This window comes from Notechis scutatus, chromosome 2 (genome assembly GCF_049901735.1).
Source record: "Notechis scutatus isolate UNSWTSFEM ecotype Mainland chromosome 2, rNotScu1.2, whole genome shotgun sequence".
Lineage (NCBI taxonomy): Eukaryota > Metazoa > Chordata > Lepidosauria > Squamata > Elapidae > Notechis > Notechis scutatus.
The window spans coordinates 167,909,819-167,925,492 of NC_142010.1; the positions used below are offsets into that span (position 1 = coordinate 167,909,819).

General features: G+C 39.2%; 1 protein-coding gene across 3 annotated transcripts in view; it reads left to right on the forward strand.

The window, feature by feature from the left end:
• Nucleotides 1-6,244: 6,244 nt before the first annotated feature.
• Nucleotides 6,245-15,674, forward strand: part of CLCN1 (chloride voltage-gated channel 1) — a 79,432-nt gene continuing 70,002 nt past the window's right edge. For all 3 annotated transcript variants that reach the window (XR_015747942.1, XM_087957325.1, XM_087957326.1), the window contains exon 1: nt 6,245-6,579. Coding sequence is in view for 2 of the 3 variants with exons in the window: in XM_087957325.1 (XP_087813451.1) it covers nt 6,412-6,579 (168 nt within the window). In the remaining variant the exon portion in view is untranslated. The remainder of the gene's footprint in view (nt 6,580-15,674) is intronic.

Below are 15,674 nucleotides of genomic sequence, written 5' to 3' on the forward strand. Positions count from 1 at the left end.
CTCTCTCTACAAAACCGGTCCCTGATGCCCAAAAGGTTGGAGGTTGCTGCTTTATTGGGTGTATTCAAGCATAGACTAGATAGCTGTCCATCAAGAATACCTTTATTTGGATTCCCATATTTGAACAGGCATTGAGATCAATTAGTCTGTTCCAACTTAATTATTCTATGACTCTTTTATTCAAAAGTGGGATGTTAGTTTTACTAAAGACAAAAGTAAAATCCCATTTCAACTTAACAATTCCTCCATAAAAGGTGTTATTTTTATTTTCTAGTCTTCAATACACTAAATTCTTCCACTAACATGGAATGCTGCATGTCAACATAATTTCGTTATTTAAAACAAGTTGGAAGTATATTAAATAAAAGGTTTCACACTAAAATATGTAACTTTTCTCTGCCATTACTTTTTAATATAATCTCTATCATTTGTCATTAGGAATAATACATTTTGTATTATTTTACTGCATCAAAACCATTTGGACATGCATAATATCAGCCCTCATAAACATCCAAAAGCCATTTGTTAATACCATCTGTTTCTGTATCACGAATTCAGTAATATTTTTCTATTTTTCTGTGGACCTCTTTCTCTACAAGATGTATTTCTACCTCTCTCATTTACTTATTCCCATCTGCCATCTTTTCTTCTATTTTTCTTCCTTGCATATCAGACATTTCCTCAGCGATTTCTCTACATTTCTTCTTCCCTGTGGATATTCCAGGATCCTGATTTTTTCTCAAATTTTCTTCTTCCTTGACATCCCTTCCATCCTTGTAGTGTCTCTCACAACTATTTAAAGAAGTATTTCTCTTTACAGATTTATTGATAATATATCCCATGTCTTTAAGAACTAGCTTGCCTTATTAAACAATAAAGCTATAGCATTGTTTTTCTTGTTCTTCCTATTTCTCACCCAAGTAAGAACTATTTAAAAAAAAAAAACTTCTGGACTAGTTATCACCTCCTTCTCCCTCTATCATACTCAGCATATTTCCTGGTGTTTAGCTTTCTACCTGACCATTATCAAGAGATCCCACAATACACCAACTGTCACTGGGTCTGGAAAAACTTGTGTGTAAATATCAAGAGTTATGTGAATGCTGGCTTTGCCCAAAATGTCAGGGTTAGGAAGAATAGAGTAGCTACTTTTTGAGAGTGTCTGGCCTGTCACATCTGAAGGACACTAGCTTGGACAAAGTAGCTCTTGGCTGGGAAATCAGAAATTTCATTGTTCCAGTGTCTAGACTGGAACAGAAAACCTTTACTAAGAGGTGCAGGGGTGGGGTGGAGGACGCAAAGAATTAATCCTTCCTCCAGTGATAGATAGTTCTGTGATATGAGGTGATAAATCACCCATTTGGCACAAGATATGAGACCAGCACTGACACTCAAGGTCAATAGATGTACTTTCCTGTTCCCTCTGAACCATGGATTGCAAAGATAATCTCAGGGTGTTCACATAATAGTGAAGCACATGGGGATAGGGGTGGAGGTAAGAAGCAACAGCTATATTAGGTCAGCAGGGCCATTGTCATCTGGGGAAACAGGTAGAAGAAGGGAGAACAGAATTGAAGGAATCAACACGTTAGGTGAAATATGAGTGACAGCAGGAAACTTCCATGGCAGGTGAGCTTCAGCATCCCTTCCGTTTTCTTTCTTTTCCGAGTTTTCCCCATTCTGAATATAAATATATATATATATGGAGAAGACAACAAGAATGTCCTGATTGCCATTAGTTGGACGTATACTCCATTCCGTAGCTTGAGAGAAGCTGTGAAGTATCCTATGTTCTGTAATTAGACCAGCTTGGTTTACAACATTGAGATTATGGTTTACAGCTTTCGAGATTATGTGGAAGTCTTTTAACAATTTATTTACCAAAAATGTATCATACCCCATATAAATACAAAGCTTAAGTTTTATGTTATATAATTCAAGGATCTTTGCTTTCTAGAAAAATTTAAGAACAGAACACTTATAGACTTTCCCTCTGAATGAGAGATTTTGACCATTCCTGTCTTATGCTTAAAGGGGTATCCAGAAGCCCTCACCTCTGCCATTTTCATACACTGATGAGTTTTAAATGTTTCTGAAAATGCGACAATTCAACACAGGATGCAGAATGCTATGGGGAATGTAACGCATAGCCATGGGAATTACTTTCTTTTACAGCAGTTAATCGTTTAATTTCTATAACTGTTATAAATATCCTTTGGAAAGAAGGATACTATGGAATATGTGGCTCCATTATGGTTGCTAATATCTGATCTCGTACATGATTTTTAAAAATCATTTTAATAATGGCTGTTTTTGTAAATATGTTTATTGTTTTCTATCCTTCTTGTGTGCCATCCAGAGTCATTTTTGTGAGATAGCTCTCCATATAAATTTGATAGGTAAATAAATACTTTATTATAAAAGAAATACAAACATTGGGAACTAAATACTCTTAATTCTGTGTTGTGTTCATATTCTGCATAGATAGATAGTGGTGTTTCATAATTGGCTGCTTTCATTTACTTGAAAATTTAAATATCTTAATGCTGGTTATTTACAATTCTATATTACAGAGCACAATGAAAAAGTACTTTTCACTTAGCTGTGGGAAATGGGGTGTTCCCATACACTCCAATTAATGCTTAAGTTAAATCATTGAAGTTACCAGCCGGCAACATATTAAGTATTAGGTATTTTAATCTTCAAATGCAAGTTTAATTCAGTTATATGGATGTATTAATTCCAAGAAGTGGTGATGAACTGAGTTGATGCAGAAACTCAAGTGAGCTCAGTATTTGCTGCAGGGACAGGGTAATAGAAAGACAGCCCTATGTTAATTGGACGACAACAATTATCATCCAGAACCGAAAGAGGGAATGAATTAAGCTCAGTGCATCATTATTTGGAAATTGTACTGTCTATAGGTAGATTTGCAGTTGTACCATGGTACTCAACTGCTTTGAAACACATTGAATTTGGTACTCAATGCATTTTGATGTGAAAATTTTGTCCCGGTATTCATCTTTTGTTTGGTACTCAACGCACTAGCTAGAACTTGTCAGTGATGGCTACCTTGTGATTCACTACATTAAACCTTATGGGAAAAATTTGTTTGATTCTTATTGTTTTTGATACTCATCATACATTCTAGAACCAATTAATGATGAATAACAAGATACCACTGTAGATACAAAGGAGCAAAAAGTAATTTTTTCATATTGGGATAAACTCTTGGTGAGCAAAGCCGTTTTATGTCTTGGCAATAATAAACATAGAAATCCTGGCTCCCAGGATATTTGGGAGGGGGGGGCGTGGAGAAGGGACAATGTCCTGGTTTAATTTATAATCTAGAGATTTTCTAGTGATGCCCCATCCAAATAGTAATAAAGTTCAACCCTTAGACATTCTGCTTTAACCACCGACAACATTTTTGAAAGTCATGATGAAAGAATCTTATATATGCCTCTGACGCATTGGGAAATTGGAAATGCACATTTAGTGGCTTATTCCTGTTCGTGAAATAATTCAGAACTGCCCACATCGGTATCCAAAAAGTGCATCAGAATGTGGATGTTTTCTTCTACATTAATTTCACATGAAAACTGATTGACATTCAGATTCATTCTTGTCCACATTTTGCTTGGACATGACATCATTTAATGGGATTATAGTTGAATTAGAATGATATGATGCTATACAGGCAGTCCTTGACTTGTAACAATTTGTTTGGTGTCTGTTTGAAGTTACAACAGCAAAAATGACTAGGTTTCACACTTATGACCATTGCAGCATCCCCATGATCATGTGATCAAAATTTGGTCACAAAATGGGGCAAAGTTCACTGAACAACTTCCTCACTCAGCAACATAATTTTTGGGCTCAATCATGGTCGTGATGTGAGAACTACCTATACTACATCCCAGTGCAGAGGCAAAAGACTGGGAACATTGTCCATCTTGCCTGGCCAGTAGGACACTTGGCAATTCACATAAATACACATGGAAAGTCAAGATGACAAAAAGACTTAACTTGCCACCAGAGGGGTCACTGCATAGCTATATCTGATTGGTTTTGCTATCTTAATATATTAATTAGGTAATTCTGAATTGGCTAGGACCGTGTAATGAAGATACTCTTTCAAGGGAAGGAAAAATTTGGAAGTGGGGGGCAGGTTGTTGTTCTTTGCTAAGAGTACGTGAACTGAATTGGCGGTCTGGTGTTTTCAAGATTCAGAAATGGAGAAGTGATGCTCTTCTTTTGTTAGTTTCAGATTTCTAGGATTGAAGGACTTATTCTCTATCTGTATTTAAAACTGTCTAAAATACTGGCAAAATAATATCTTCTGGCAGATGTGGAAGGACGGGCATTTTTCTTATTTTTAATTCAGACAGCCGGCAGTATAAGAAGAAAGTGATACATTGTGGTTGTCTATTTCTTCTTGCTTTTATGATTGCAAGCACCTAGGACCTTCCGAGTAGGCAGCGTACAAATGATTGTATCAATAAATAAAAACAGGATTCAAATGCAGCTGATTCAGGACAAGCAAAAGGAACTACATAACACACACTGAACGGACAACATCCACTGCTGCAAGAAAAGATAAGTTGCTACATTAAGTTTTGTTCTTTAAAGAAGTGTTAAATGAATGAATGAAAGATAGGTGTCTCCATTGGCTGCAATTAAACAGAACCTTCCCTGAGCAGAAACTAGGTACTGTACCTGTGAAGGAGATTGCAGAATAAATAAATCAGTACAGGCCAGTTGCATTCGTATCTTGTTTACAGCTTCTTGGAGACAATTTGATTATCACTGCAGAAAACAGAAAGTTCAATTAAATGGAATATTTATTTTGTTCAAGAACACGTCTGCCTCTCTAATAATGTGTATGATTTGCTGTGAAGCAGAGGTGGTATTCAGCAAGTTCTGACCAGTTCTGGAGAACCAGTAGTGGAAATTTTGAGTAGTTCCACCTCTGGCTGGCCCCACCCCCATCTCTTCTCTGCCTCCCATTGAGTCCCAGCTGATCGGCTGGGTTTTCTTTTGTTGCCCTGCACAGGAGAACGGAGCTGGAAAACAGGTTTGTGGGGTGTGGACAGAATGGGGATTTTACAATATCCTTCCCTTAGAGTAGGGTGGGAATGGAGATTTTGCAGTATCCTTCCCCTGCCATGCCCACCAAGACACACTGCGCCTACCACATTACGCCCAGAGAACTGGTAATAAAATTTTTTGAATCCCACCACTGCTGTGAAGGTTTATAGCAGGGGTCCTCAAACTTGGCAACTTTAAGACTTGTGGACTTCAACTCCCAGAATTCTGGGAGTTGAAGTCCACAAGTCTTAAAGTTGCCAAATTTGGAGGCCTCTGGTTTATAGTGTCTTCCAAATGCCTTGAAGGAGCTTACCCTCTGATTTGACTTGAGAAGACAATAGGAGGAGGGATCTGGAACTAAAGCTGGAAAAATAAAGTATTCATTTTATACATAGGCTTAGTTATAGAAGAGTTTGGTGGCTAGAGATGTGTGCCTAAGTTTTTTTTTTTATAGAAAAAGTGCTTTTTTTTTTTGAGGAAGGCATCTGGAGCAAGAATTTGGGAGGACACAGAAGTCATCTCTACATAAAAGGGACCAGACAGAATATAATTGTTTGAAATTTTTCAGTAAAGCATCAGTGGCTGTCTGGGATTTATCAGGATGTGAGGGGGGGGGGGAGGCCATGTGGGCTTTGGAAGTAATTGCTATGAGCTTTTGCTGGCAGTGTTACAGCTGGAGCAAGCAACCCCGGGCAGGGATGTAAAGAGAATATGCTTAAATTTGGAGTATTTAAAAGTGAGCAGAGTTTTGGATGTATGTGAAGAGGGAATAATTCCTGTAGTCTGGCGCTGGGTTACTTAGGTTTCAATATTCACTGCCTTCAGACAAGGCTGCTGATGTAGAGAATTTGCAAGGAAGCCGTTAGTCAGTCCCAAGTATCCTATGTAAGCTTGCATGCATTAGAAGCGGAAAGCCCTCTGACATGAATATAGAGCTCGGCACATTTGAGTTCCACCCTGCGGACTCCTTCCCTGGCTGTTGCCTTCTCCTCCCTCGCTCCCTCCCCCCACCACTCCTTGAGGGTTTCCTCCTGTCACACCTGATATTCAATCCTGACCAAGTTAATGCCTCTTGCTCAGATCAGATGTGGCTTTGGAGGGATCATGTGACAGAAGAAGACTGCTATAAATATAATTAAACCTTGCAATCACTGCCCCAGACCCCTTTGGGGGCAGGAAGAAAAGAAAGTGAGAAAGACGTAAGAAATAGGGGAGGAGAGGAGGGCCAAGAGGGGGGGGGGCATGACTTGGACTGATCAGCTGGGGGGCCTGGAGTTTCTTCTGCAGTGTCCTTGTCCCACCTCAGCAAAAAGTTGAGCTATGGAGCATTCAGAGCTCAAGAGCCAGAAGGACACCACGCTGTGGGGTGGTGCCCCCCAGTACGACTACGTCCATTATGACAATTGCACCAGTTATGGGATCCCATCTGAGGATGGTGGGACTGGAGATGATACGCACTACCAGGAGAAGGCCCCCAATCACATCCAGGTAGAGTGGAGTTTGGGGAACATGGAAGGTATTCTGGATCAGATTGCTTATTATATTTATATATATATATATATATCACTGTGATTCACTGAATCGGCTTTTTAATTACTTTTATCATGACACCCTAAGTGATCAAACTGGTGCCATGAGGATAATATTGAAAGAAACTTCAATATCTAATTCTGACCATGTTAGTTCACACTTATCTGGTACGACTAGCATTAAAAGGCATTTAAGATGATGCATATCCTGTATTGAACTCTGAATAAATGTTCTATAATCTTGATAATACCCGTGTATTATGCTTTGGAAAATGCTTCAATGTGCATTGTGGTTGAAATATCCTCCCTGGAGGTTTTAAGCATTGGAGAGCAAAGACATGATTCTTTTTTCCGTGTCATACAGAAAGTCAGAGGCCTCTGTGTGGAAAATCTAGTGCAGAGAAAAAAGGCAGGGTTTTTATGCCTTTAAAGTAGAAGTTTAAAGTAGAAGTAGAAGAATATTGTATTACACACAATGTTATCATATTTCACATATTTCATAGAAGCTGCATGGATGCATATATTTTATACCTGAAGATTTTGTTTCATTTGTTATATCTTTGTCTGTCTATTTGTCCCTGCTTGCAGAGTGCTGTTTCAGTCTTACAATAGCCTTTCCAAAGCTGATACAGGTAGCCCTTGACTTACCCTACAACTGAGATGAGAATTTCTGTTGTTAAGCAAGGCAGTTATTCAGTGAGTCACATCCAATCTTATGACCTTTTTTTGCCATGGTTGTTAAGCAAACCACTTGTAATTGTTTATAACTTGGTTGTTAAATGAATCTGGCTCCCACCATTGATGCTACCTGTTGGAAACCAGCTGGGAAAATCACACATAGTGATCACATGACCTCATGACACTGCAATCATCATAAATATGTGGCAGTTGTCAAGTGCCCAAATTTTGAACACATGACTGCGGGGATGCTGTGATGGCTGAAATTGTGAGTACCAATTGCAAGTAATTTTTTCTACTGCGGTTTTAACTGCAAATGTTCACTAAATTAATGGATGTAAGTCAAGGACTAGGGCGTGATAGGCGGCCCCGTCCGTCTGTTTTTTTTTTTTTTTTGCCCATTCTGTTTCACAACTAGTACACTATACTTATTATCTAACAATTGGCAAATCAAATAAATAAATAAATAAATAAATATCTGCTTCAAAACTTTTGGACAATTTTCTAATGAGTGCAGCTGGCCATAGCAATTAGAAATTATGAGAGCAGATCTAATATAGCTGGAAAAGTTTACTATTATAATAATCCTATTCTGTTTCTATTTCGATTCGATTCCATTTCATTTCTATTTCTATTTTATTTTATTTTATTTTATTTTATTTTATTTTATTTTATTTTATTTTATTTTATTTTATTTTATTTTATTTTATTTTATTTTATTTTATTTTATTTTATTTTTTTATTTTTATTTTATTTTATTTTATTTTATTTTATTTTATTTTATTTTATTTTATTTTATTTTATTTTATTTTATTTTATTTTATTTTATTATTATTCTATTCTATTCTATTCTATTCTATTCTATTCTATTCTATTCTATTCTATTCTATTCTATTCTATTCTATTCTATTCTATTTCAATTCTATTCTATTACAATAATCCTAATGTATACTGGCTAAAAGCAGCCATCCAGAAGGCACAAAGAATACTGTGTTTCAGATTTTCAAAACCATCACACTGTTCCTTGCAATGCTCTGATCCATACCAAAAGCTTGATTTTGTAATGACTTTCATGGAGGCCAGATGTTAAAAAGGGAATGCAAAACTGGTAAAATCTTGATCAGGGATATAATGTTTTAGGCTTCTGGCCTTGAATATATTTGGGCAACAATCATTCTGCGGTTAAGTCTCATGTTCTGAGTGTATTGTGAGAATTGGTGTATTGTACAAAAAGGACGTGTATGATTATGGACTAAAATAACTTTTGTAAAATAACTTTCATAAATCAGATCAATATCTGTATAATTGGGGGAATTGTTAATTTTCGACACATGCATTTCTTTGACCATGCGTCTTGGGAAAGAATGTTGGACTCCTTGCAAGGACAGGGAACAAAATGATATTGAAAAATTCTGACAATGGACAATTATTAGTGAAATATTTCCCCCTTCACTAGCTGCAGCCATCTTCCTAGGGTTTTCCTGTGAGGGTGTGTATTGATTTTTGGCACTTCATAAATAATGCAAATTAAGCCATGGACCCAAGGAAAAAGAACAGGCTTTTGCTGCATAGTTGATCTCTGAGCCTATTCTAATGATACTAACAAGTTTACATTTTCTCAGCTAGATCAAAGGGATCAATTCCTCTTCCTGACTGGTCAATGTAAGGTACTATGTTGATATTCAAGTCTTTTAAATCTTCCTCACTCAGCACATGACAACAGAACCCACGATCCCATGGGCTCATGTGAATGATTCCATTGATTTGCCTCTTAGTAATATCTGTCATAGTTTATTTAATGTATATACTTGTCCATATCACAGACTGGGCAATTGAAATAAAATAATTAAATAATAGAGCCTTAAAAACCATTTAAATCATAAAATTTAAACAAAACCATGGAGGAGCGGCATTAAAAGTGTCACATATAATATTACCATATGTTTAGTTTAACTTGCCAGGTGGTTTTATGACATAATCCCATCAATCCGATGAGCAAACATGGCCGCTAGATTGCTGCTGAGGAAGTAACAACTTTAGCTGTGAGGGGGGAGATCCAAGCATCAGCAACCAGAAAAAGGACTAATATCAAACTAGGTTCGTTTTAAGATGAATATTCATACAATTTAATTCCATATTTTTCAGAGAGAAAGAATTTAAAATGAAGTTGCTGGTTCCTACTGGACATGAGCAACTAAAATGATCAATACTCTGTTTACTTCAAGTGCTCCAAGTACTAAAACTGGAGATGCAAAGTCCAGAGTGAGGGAGAAGTGAAGCCAAAAGAGCTGAAATATGGTGAGGAGAACAGAAGGAGCAATGGGGTATGTTAAGTTTGGAGAATAATGGAGACCAGACATCTGAACAGTGACTTCAACTCTTTAATAATAGTAAATAGAACAGAACAGAGCAAGGCTATGTGCAACAGCAACCCTTTTATAGGGTTAGCTGCTACCTTATTAACCAATGACATGTGCAACAAGTTCAAACTTATAACCAATGAGAAGTGTCAAAATAGTGGCCAATCAGGGACTAGTTATGGACCAATCCCTAGTTGTTGTATAAGGACCAATCAGGTGTGCAGGTTTCCAAACCCTGATTTGCATTTATGCTAGTAACTTTTATTGATTCACAACACCCCTCCCCTTGGGTTCCGTGTGAGGGGAGCTGTAATAAAATCCTCAAGATAGACAGGCCGTTTGGTCTGTCTGGATGATTTCCGTGGCTCCACGGTTTTGGTCTAAGGTCCGGTTCCGGTGGAGCGTTTGGATGATCTTTATTAAAGTCTGTTTCGCTGCACGGTGATTCCGTGCTGTTTTCACTGTGGTTGTCTCCGCTACTCCGTGTTTCTTGGGGTTTTGCAGTTCGGTTTCCCCCATATTAAAGTTCCCTGAAAAAGTCAATTCCCTCCCCGCTTCAAGTTCCGGTGTTTCGCTGGGCCGTAGGGTTTCCGTTGGCCTGCTATTTGTCATATCAAAGTCAATTTCCTCGATATTTCCTCCCCCTTGAGTTTGTGAACCCGGGGAGTCATGGGCGCTGGGTGGTAATCTCGATCGGAGTTGGTCTATGTGGCGTTTCCACACCCTCCCATCGTCTGTTAGCAGGCGGTACGATCTAGGCCCGGTAAGGTGGGTAACAGGTTGCGGGTATCCATAACGGGTCGCGGAAAAGTTTTTGGCAAAGATTAAATCGCCTACCTTAAATTCCCGGCATTTGCTGCTGGAGCCGAAGGGCTTTTCGGTGCGAATGCGGGATGGAGCCGATCAAGGTGCGATCGCAGTTTCTGCCCCATAAGAAGTTCAGCGGGTGTTTTGTTGGTCACGCTGTGGGCGTGATGTGCTGCAACAAGAGAATTCGATTGATTTTCTCGTCGATGTTGCCAAATTCCATTTTGTGAAGGGTCTTTTTACAAATTGTACCATGCGTTCTGCGTCCATTCGCCGCAGGGTGCGGGTGAGGTTAGCGCATGGCGGATGCCCCGATCAGCAAGATATTGTTCAAAGGGTAATGCAGTAAACTGTGGGCTGTTGTCCGAGACCAACCGTCCGGAAACCCGTGTGTGGCAAATAGTCTGTTTAATTTATTGATAACTGAGTCCGTTGTAGTTGTGTTCATTCGATGGATCTCGAGCCAATTTGAATAGGCGTCAACAGTAATAAGGAAAGTGTGTCCTTTGGTAGGTCCCGCAAAGTCAATATGAATACGGGACCAAGGTCCCCTCGGAGTTTCCCATTCGCTTGGCTTGCTTTAGGCGGGGCTTTGCTGACGTCCTGGCAACGTTGACAAGTAGCGACCCAGGCCTCGATTCTTTTGTCGATTCCCGGCCACCAAGCGTAGCTGCGTGCGAGTGCTTTCATCCGCACGATACCGGATGTCCTTCATGCAATACCGCCAAAACAGTTTGTTGCAATTTGCCAGGGATTACGACTCGATCGCCCCACAAGATACAGCCTTTTTGGGAAAACAGTTCGGTTTGGCGGGCTTTGAAGGGCGCCCATTCGGTGCTATTTGGTCTGTCGGCCACCCCGTTCAACCCAGCGTAGGATGTGTTGCAGAACTGGGTCACGTTTTGTTTCAAAGGCAATGTATCTAGCCGTCAATGGTGGTACATGTAGAGCTTCGATCTGTAGTGTTGAGATGGTTGGGGCTGGATCTACAACAGAGTCTGGGAGCGGCGTTCTGCTCAATGCATCAGCGTGGAGAATTGATTTCCCGGGCGATGTTGCAAGGTGTAGTTGTAGGCCCGCAGTGAGTTAGAAAGATAGCTCTTTTTTGCTGGTTGTTGCATCTTTCAAATTGTTGGTCTCCAGAAACATCTGGAACCTATCCATGTACGATTCCCAGTCTTCGGTTTCTGGGTTGAATGGGCGAGTGGTACGGCACCGCTGGCCATGTTGCCGTTGATGATGCGTGTTCGACCATGTGCTCTGTTGGTTGCTCTGTAACTCAGTCAGCTCTTCGGTCTCCGTATCCCATCCTCGTCGCCAGTGTTAAGTTTGGAGAATAATGGAGACCAGACATCTGAACAGTGACTTCAACTCTTTAATAATAGTAAATAGAACAGAACAGAGCAAGGCTATGTGCAACAGCAACCCTTTTATAGGGTTAGCTGCTACCTTATTAACCAATGACATGTGCAACAAGTTCAAACTTATAACCAATGAGAAGTGTCAAAATAGTGGCCAATCAGGGACTAGTTATGGACCAATCCCTAGTTGTTGTATAAGGGCCAATCAGGTGTGCAGGTTTCCAAACCCTGATTTGCATTTATGCTAGTAACTTTTATTGATTCACAACAGGGTAGAAGCCAGTATGACATTAGTGTGGGGTAGAAGCCAGGTTTTGACGTTAGACTTCTAGATATAAGAAACTTACCTATTTGAATTTTGAGATTAAAGTCACAGGATGCATTGCTAGGGTAAAACTAAGCAATATAAGAGTGGTGGTTTGGCAAAAATATCGGGGGGGGGGGGGGAGGGGGGGAACCCGGGACAGAAATACCAAGGAGCTCAGTGCAACTCATGACTAAGAGATTCCACTGGAGACTTTGCAAGAAGTGAGAAGCTTAGGTTTAGGATAGAAAACAAAACAGCTGATGAGCTGACCACATGGGACTGATTAGGGGTGGGTACACAGGACCGATGCCCCCATCTCCCCTTCTTTCTCTTCCCTTTCACAACTTTCTTAACTCTTCTTTTTTTTTTTTTTTTTAAAAAAAACCCTCATTACAATACAATAGGTATTTAAAACAAACAGAGATTTGCTCTTCGCCTAAATAGATTGCTCCAAATTTATTTGTGAGAGCACCAAATCTTGTTTCAGATGGACTCACGATAGGTGAATCGTTAATAGTCTCAGTGACAAGCTTATCAGGGAACAGCCAACCTCTGGCTTTAAGGTTGTATGTTCAGTTCTTCTTATTTTTCTGCTCTAGGTTATGATTCAAATTGGATTCATTATTGTGAGATGGTGGGAGGCTTGAAGACTTGATGTGTGTGTGCATGGGTGTGTTTAAAATATGTGGAGAGATATTTCAAAGAGGGCCTTCATTTTCAAATGGAGTGTATCTTGGTGCCAATTAATGCGGGACAAATAATGTGAGAGAGGTGTGACCTTTATGCACTGTTTTTTAACCTGCTCAAAGCACCAAGGTCTTGCATGTAACCATCTGCATTGGATTATCTGAGTGTGCTTTGGCTCAGGTATCTTCCTTACCCGCTTATCCTACAACGTCTCTCTTCCCTTTCCATTTTGTCATGTTTTTTATTCCTCCAGTTGGTTTTTTGTTTTTTATTTCCTTCAAGTTTGATTTGAAACAGATCTAGGTGAATCATCTATTGGTGAGCTATCTAAAAGGAATAGCTTCTTTGGAATGATATAGGATGGGGTGCACCTTAATTTAATAAATGTAGAATTGGATAAAAAAAACCAATGCGATTTATTAGGATTCTTCAGGTTTTAACTGTCTTGCACAATAACACCCTATTTAAAATAACCTTTGAATTGCAACATGGGCTCATTCTCCAAATACTTCAATGGCCCAGCAAGGCTTCTGGTTGTCGATAAGAAGAAGACTTAGCTTTATGCAGTGATTATTCCAAGAAGCTTCCAAGATAAGAGTAGTAGCGCCAACAGAGATTATTGTTAAGATCATCATAAATTGTAGCCGAGACTAGATTCATGGGCTTTCTTCTGATACAGCTCTCTTTTGTAGTTCTGTTCCCATAATGAAGGATAAAGGCTTGCTTTTGTCATGTTTTAAATTTATTTTGCTCTACAGTGTGGTTTCTCTCTACTGGATGTTTACACCCTTCAGATATCTGAAGGGTATCATATTGCTTCTTAGTCATCATTTAGCCAGCTTGTTTCATCTTCTTTTACACATCGGGCTCCCCAGCTGCTCTCCAACAATTTTTCAGGGCCTTTTTGGACCTACGCCTGCCTCTTGGCATGGTAACATACTGGAAAAGTCCTCTTTCAAGTTTGTTGGTGTCAGAGCCTGCTTGGAGGGGAAAGAGCTAGCGTAATGTTCAGAACTGGCAAAATGACTTTCTGTGTCCTCTGTTTTTGGGGCTGAATTAAAGAGATTTGTGGGTGGGTGGATGTAGAAGGAATATTTGAGTTTGGTGAGATTTATTGTATATGTCAATATGCAACCATAAACAAATATAACAGATGTTCTAAAAAAACTATGGTTTAAATGAATAAAAATTAACATTGACAACAAAGGAAGTGGATTTAAAAAATAGTGACTCCCTGCTAGGGAGTTGTTGGGATTTCAAGGGAAAACTGTATTTTTCTCCATATTTGGTGGCATGTGATGATATTCAATTCTAAATGCCTCTCTTGTGTTGGGCTTATGGAACAAAGAAGACACTGACCATCCAGCTTCTAACACTCTTCTTACCAGTACAGGTAGTACTGACTTATGACCATTCATTTAATGATTGTTCAAAATTACAACCGGGCTGAAAAAAATGACTTCTGACTTTTCCTCACACATACAGCTGTTGCAGCATCCCCATGGTCTTTTTAATGACCCCATAATCTCCTGCATCGGGGTGGAGTCGGAGCAATTGAATAGAGCTGAGTGTTTACTGGCCAGATGCCCTTCCTGTTGCCAGTACAGAGTTCGCAGCTGATATTTACTCATTGTGCCCAGAGAGAGAAATATCTGCCGCTACCTAGGATCAAACTCGTAGCCTCCTGATTGTGAGGCAAGAGCTCCACCTCTAGGCCACTGCACCACTCTGTAGCATCCTTGTGGTCATGTGATCAAACTTTGAGAGCTCAGTAACAGTAACATGTATTTGTAACAGTTGCAGGATCCTGGGGTCACGTGATCACTATTTGCAACCTTTCTGGTAGCTTTGGCCAAACAAAATCAATGGGAGAGACCAAATTTACTTAACCACACAATTTGCTTAAATGACCACAGAAATTTATTTAATGACTGTGACAAAAAAGGTTGTAAAATTGGGTGTGACTCACTTAACAACCATATTGCATAGTGACAGAATTTCCAAAATCCCAATTGCCATTGTAAGTCAAGTACTACCTATTGTTGGTGTTGAGGACCTCTAAGGTGCTAAGTGTTTTTTTTTTTGGGGGGAAGCAGGAGATTTCTGTGTCATATTTTTTAAAAAAATCTCGAATGGCTCGAATGTTAGTGAGATGGGTGGCATAAAAATTTAATAAAGAAATGAATTCATGTTCATTCATCTCCCACTGGAGATTACGCTCTTGTGGGTGTTCTCATCTGAGTCAGACAGTGGGTTGAACATGCTAATAATGTTCCATAAATTTGCTTGTCATATTCAAATCAATTTCTGGTGAGGTTCATGCCGATGATGATCAGCCTTCTGCATCAATTAGATTTTAAGAACATTCATTCAATTTCTCACTGGCACTGCCTTCATTTCTGGTGCAACATTGTTTAGAAGATAGGCATCCTCATGGCCCTAATCTAATGCATTGTCTCCCACTGAGCTCAGTCCAGTTGGCTCTCCATTTTCTACGCTATGGAGCAGATCAGGGAGTAGTTTGCTTGAAGGCTCACAGTGAGACTAATAAGACACAGGGAAAATCTTTTTATTGTGCTAATCTGGCAGAAATGATGGTTTGGGAAGGTCATCCTAGTAGCTAAGAATGACATACTTGCAAAGCATCCAAAGACAAAAGGTTCACATTTGTTCACTTCTCACAGTAGTAATTGCTAGAAAGATCTAGGAGTCACTTAGGTTTGCCCCAAAAGCCAAGAGGGATTTCAAGATCACAAGAATTGTTAGTACTGCCTTATATTGCACAAGTAAAACCATAATTTTTTTTTTTTAATTTTAAAAAATACTTTATTGAATACAAAAGATTAAAATATAC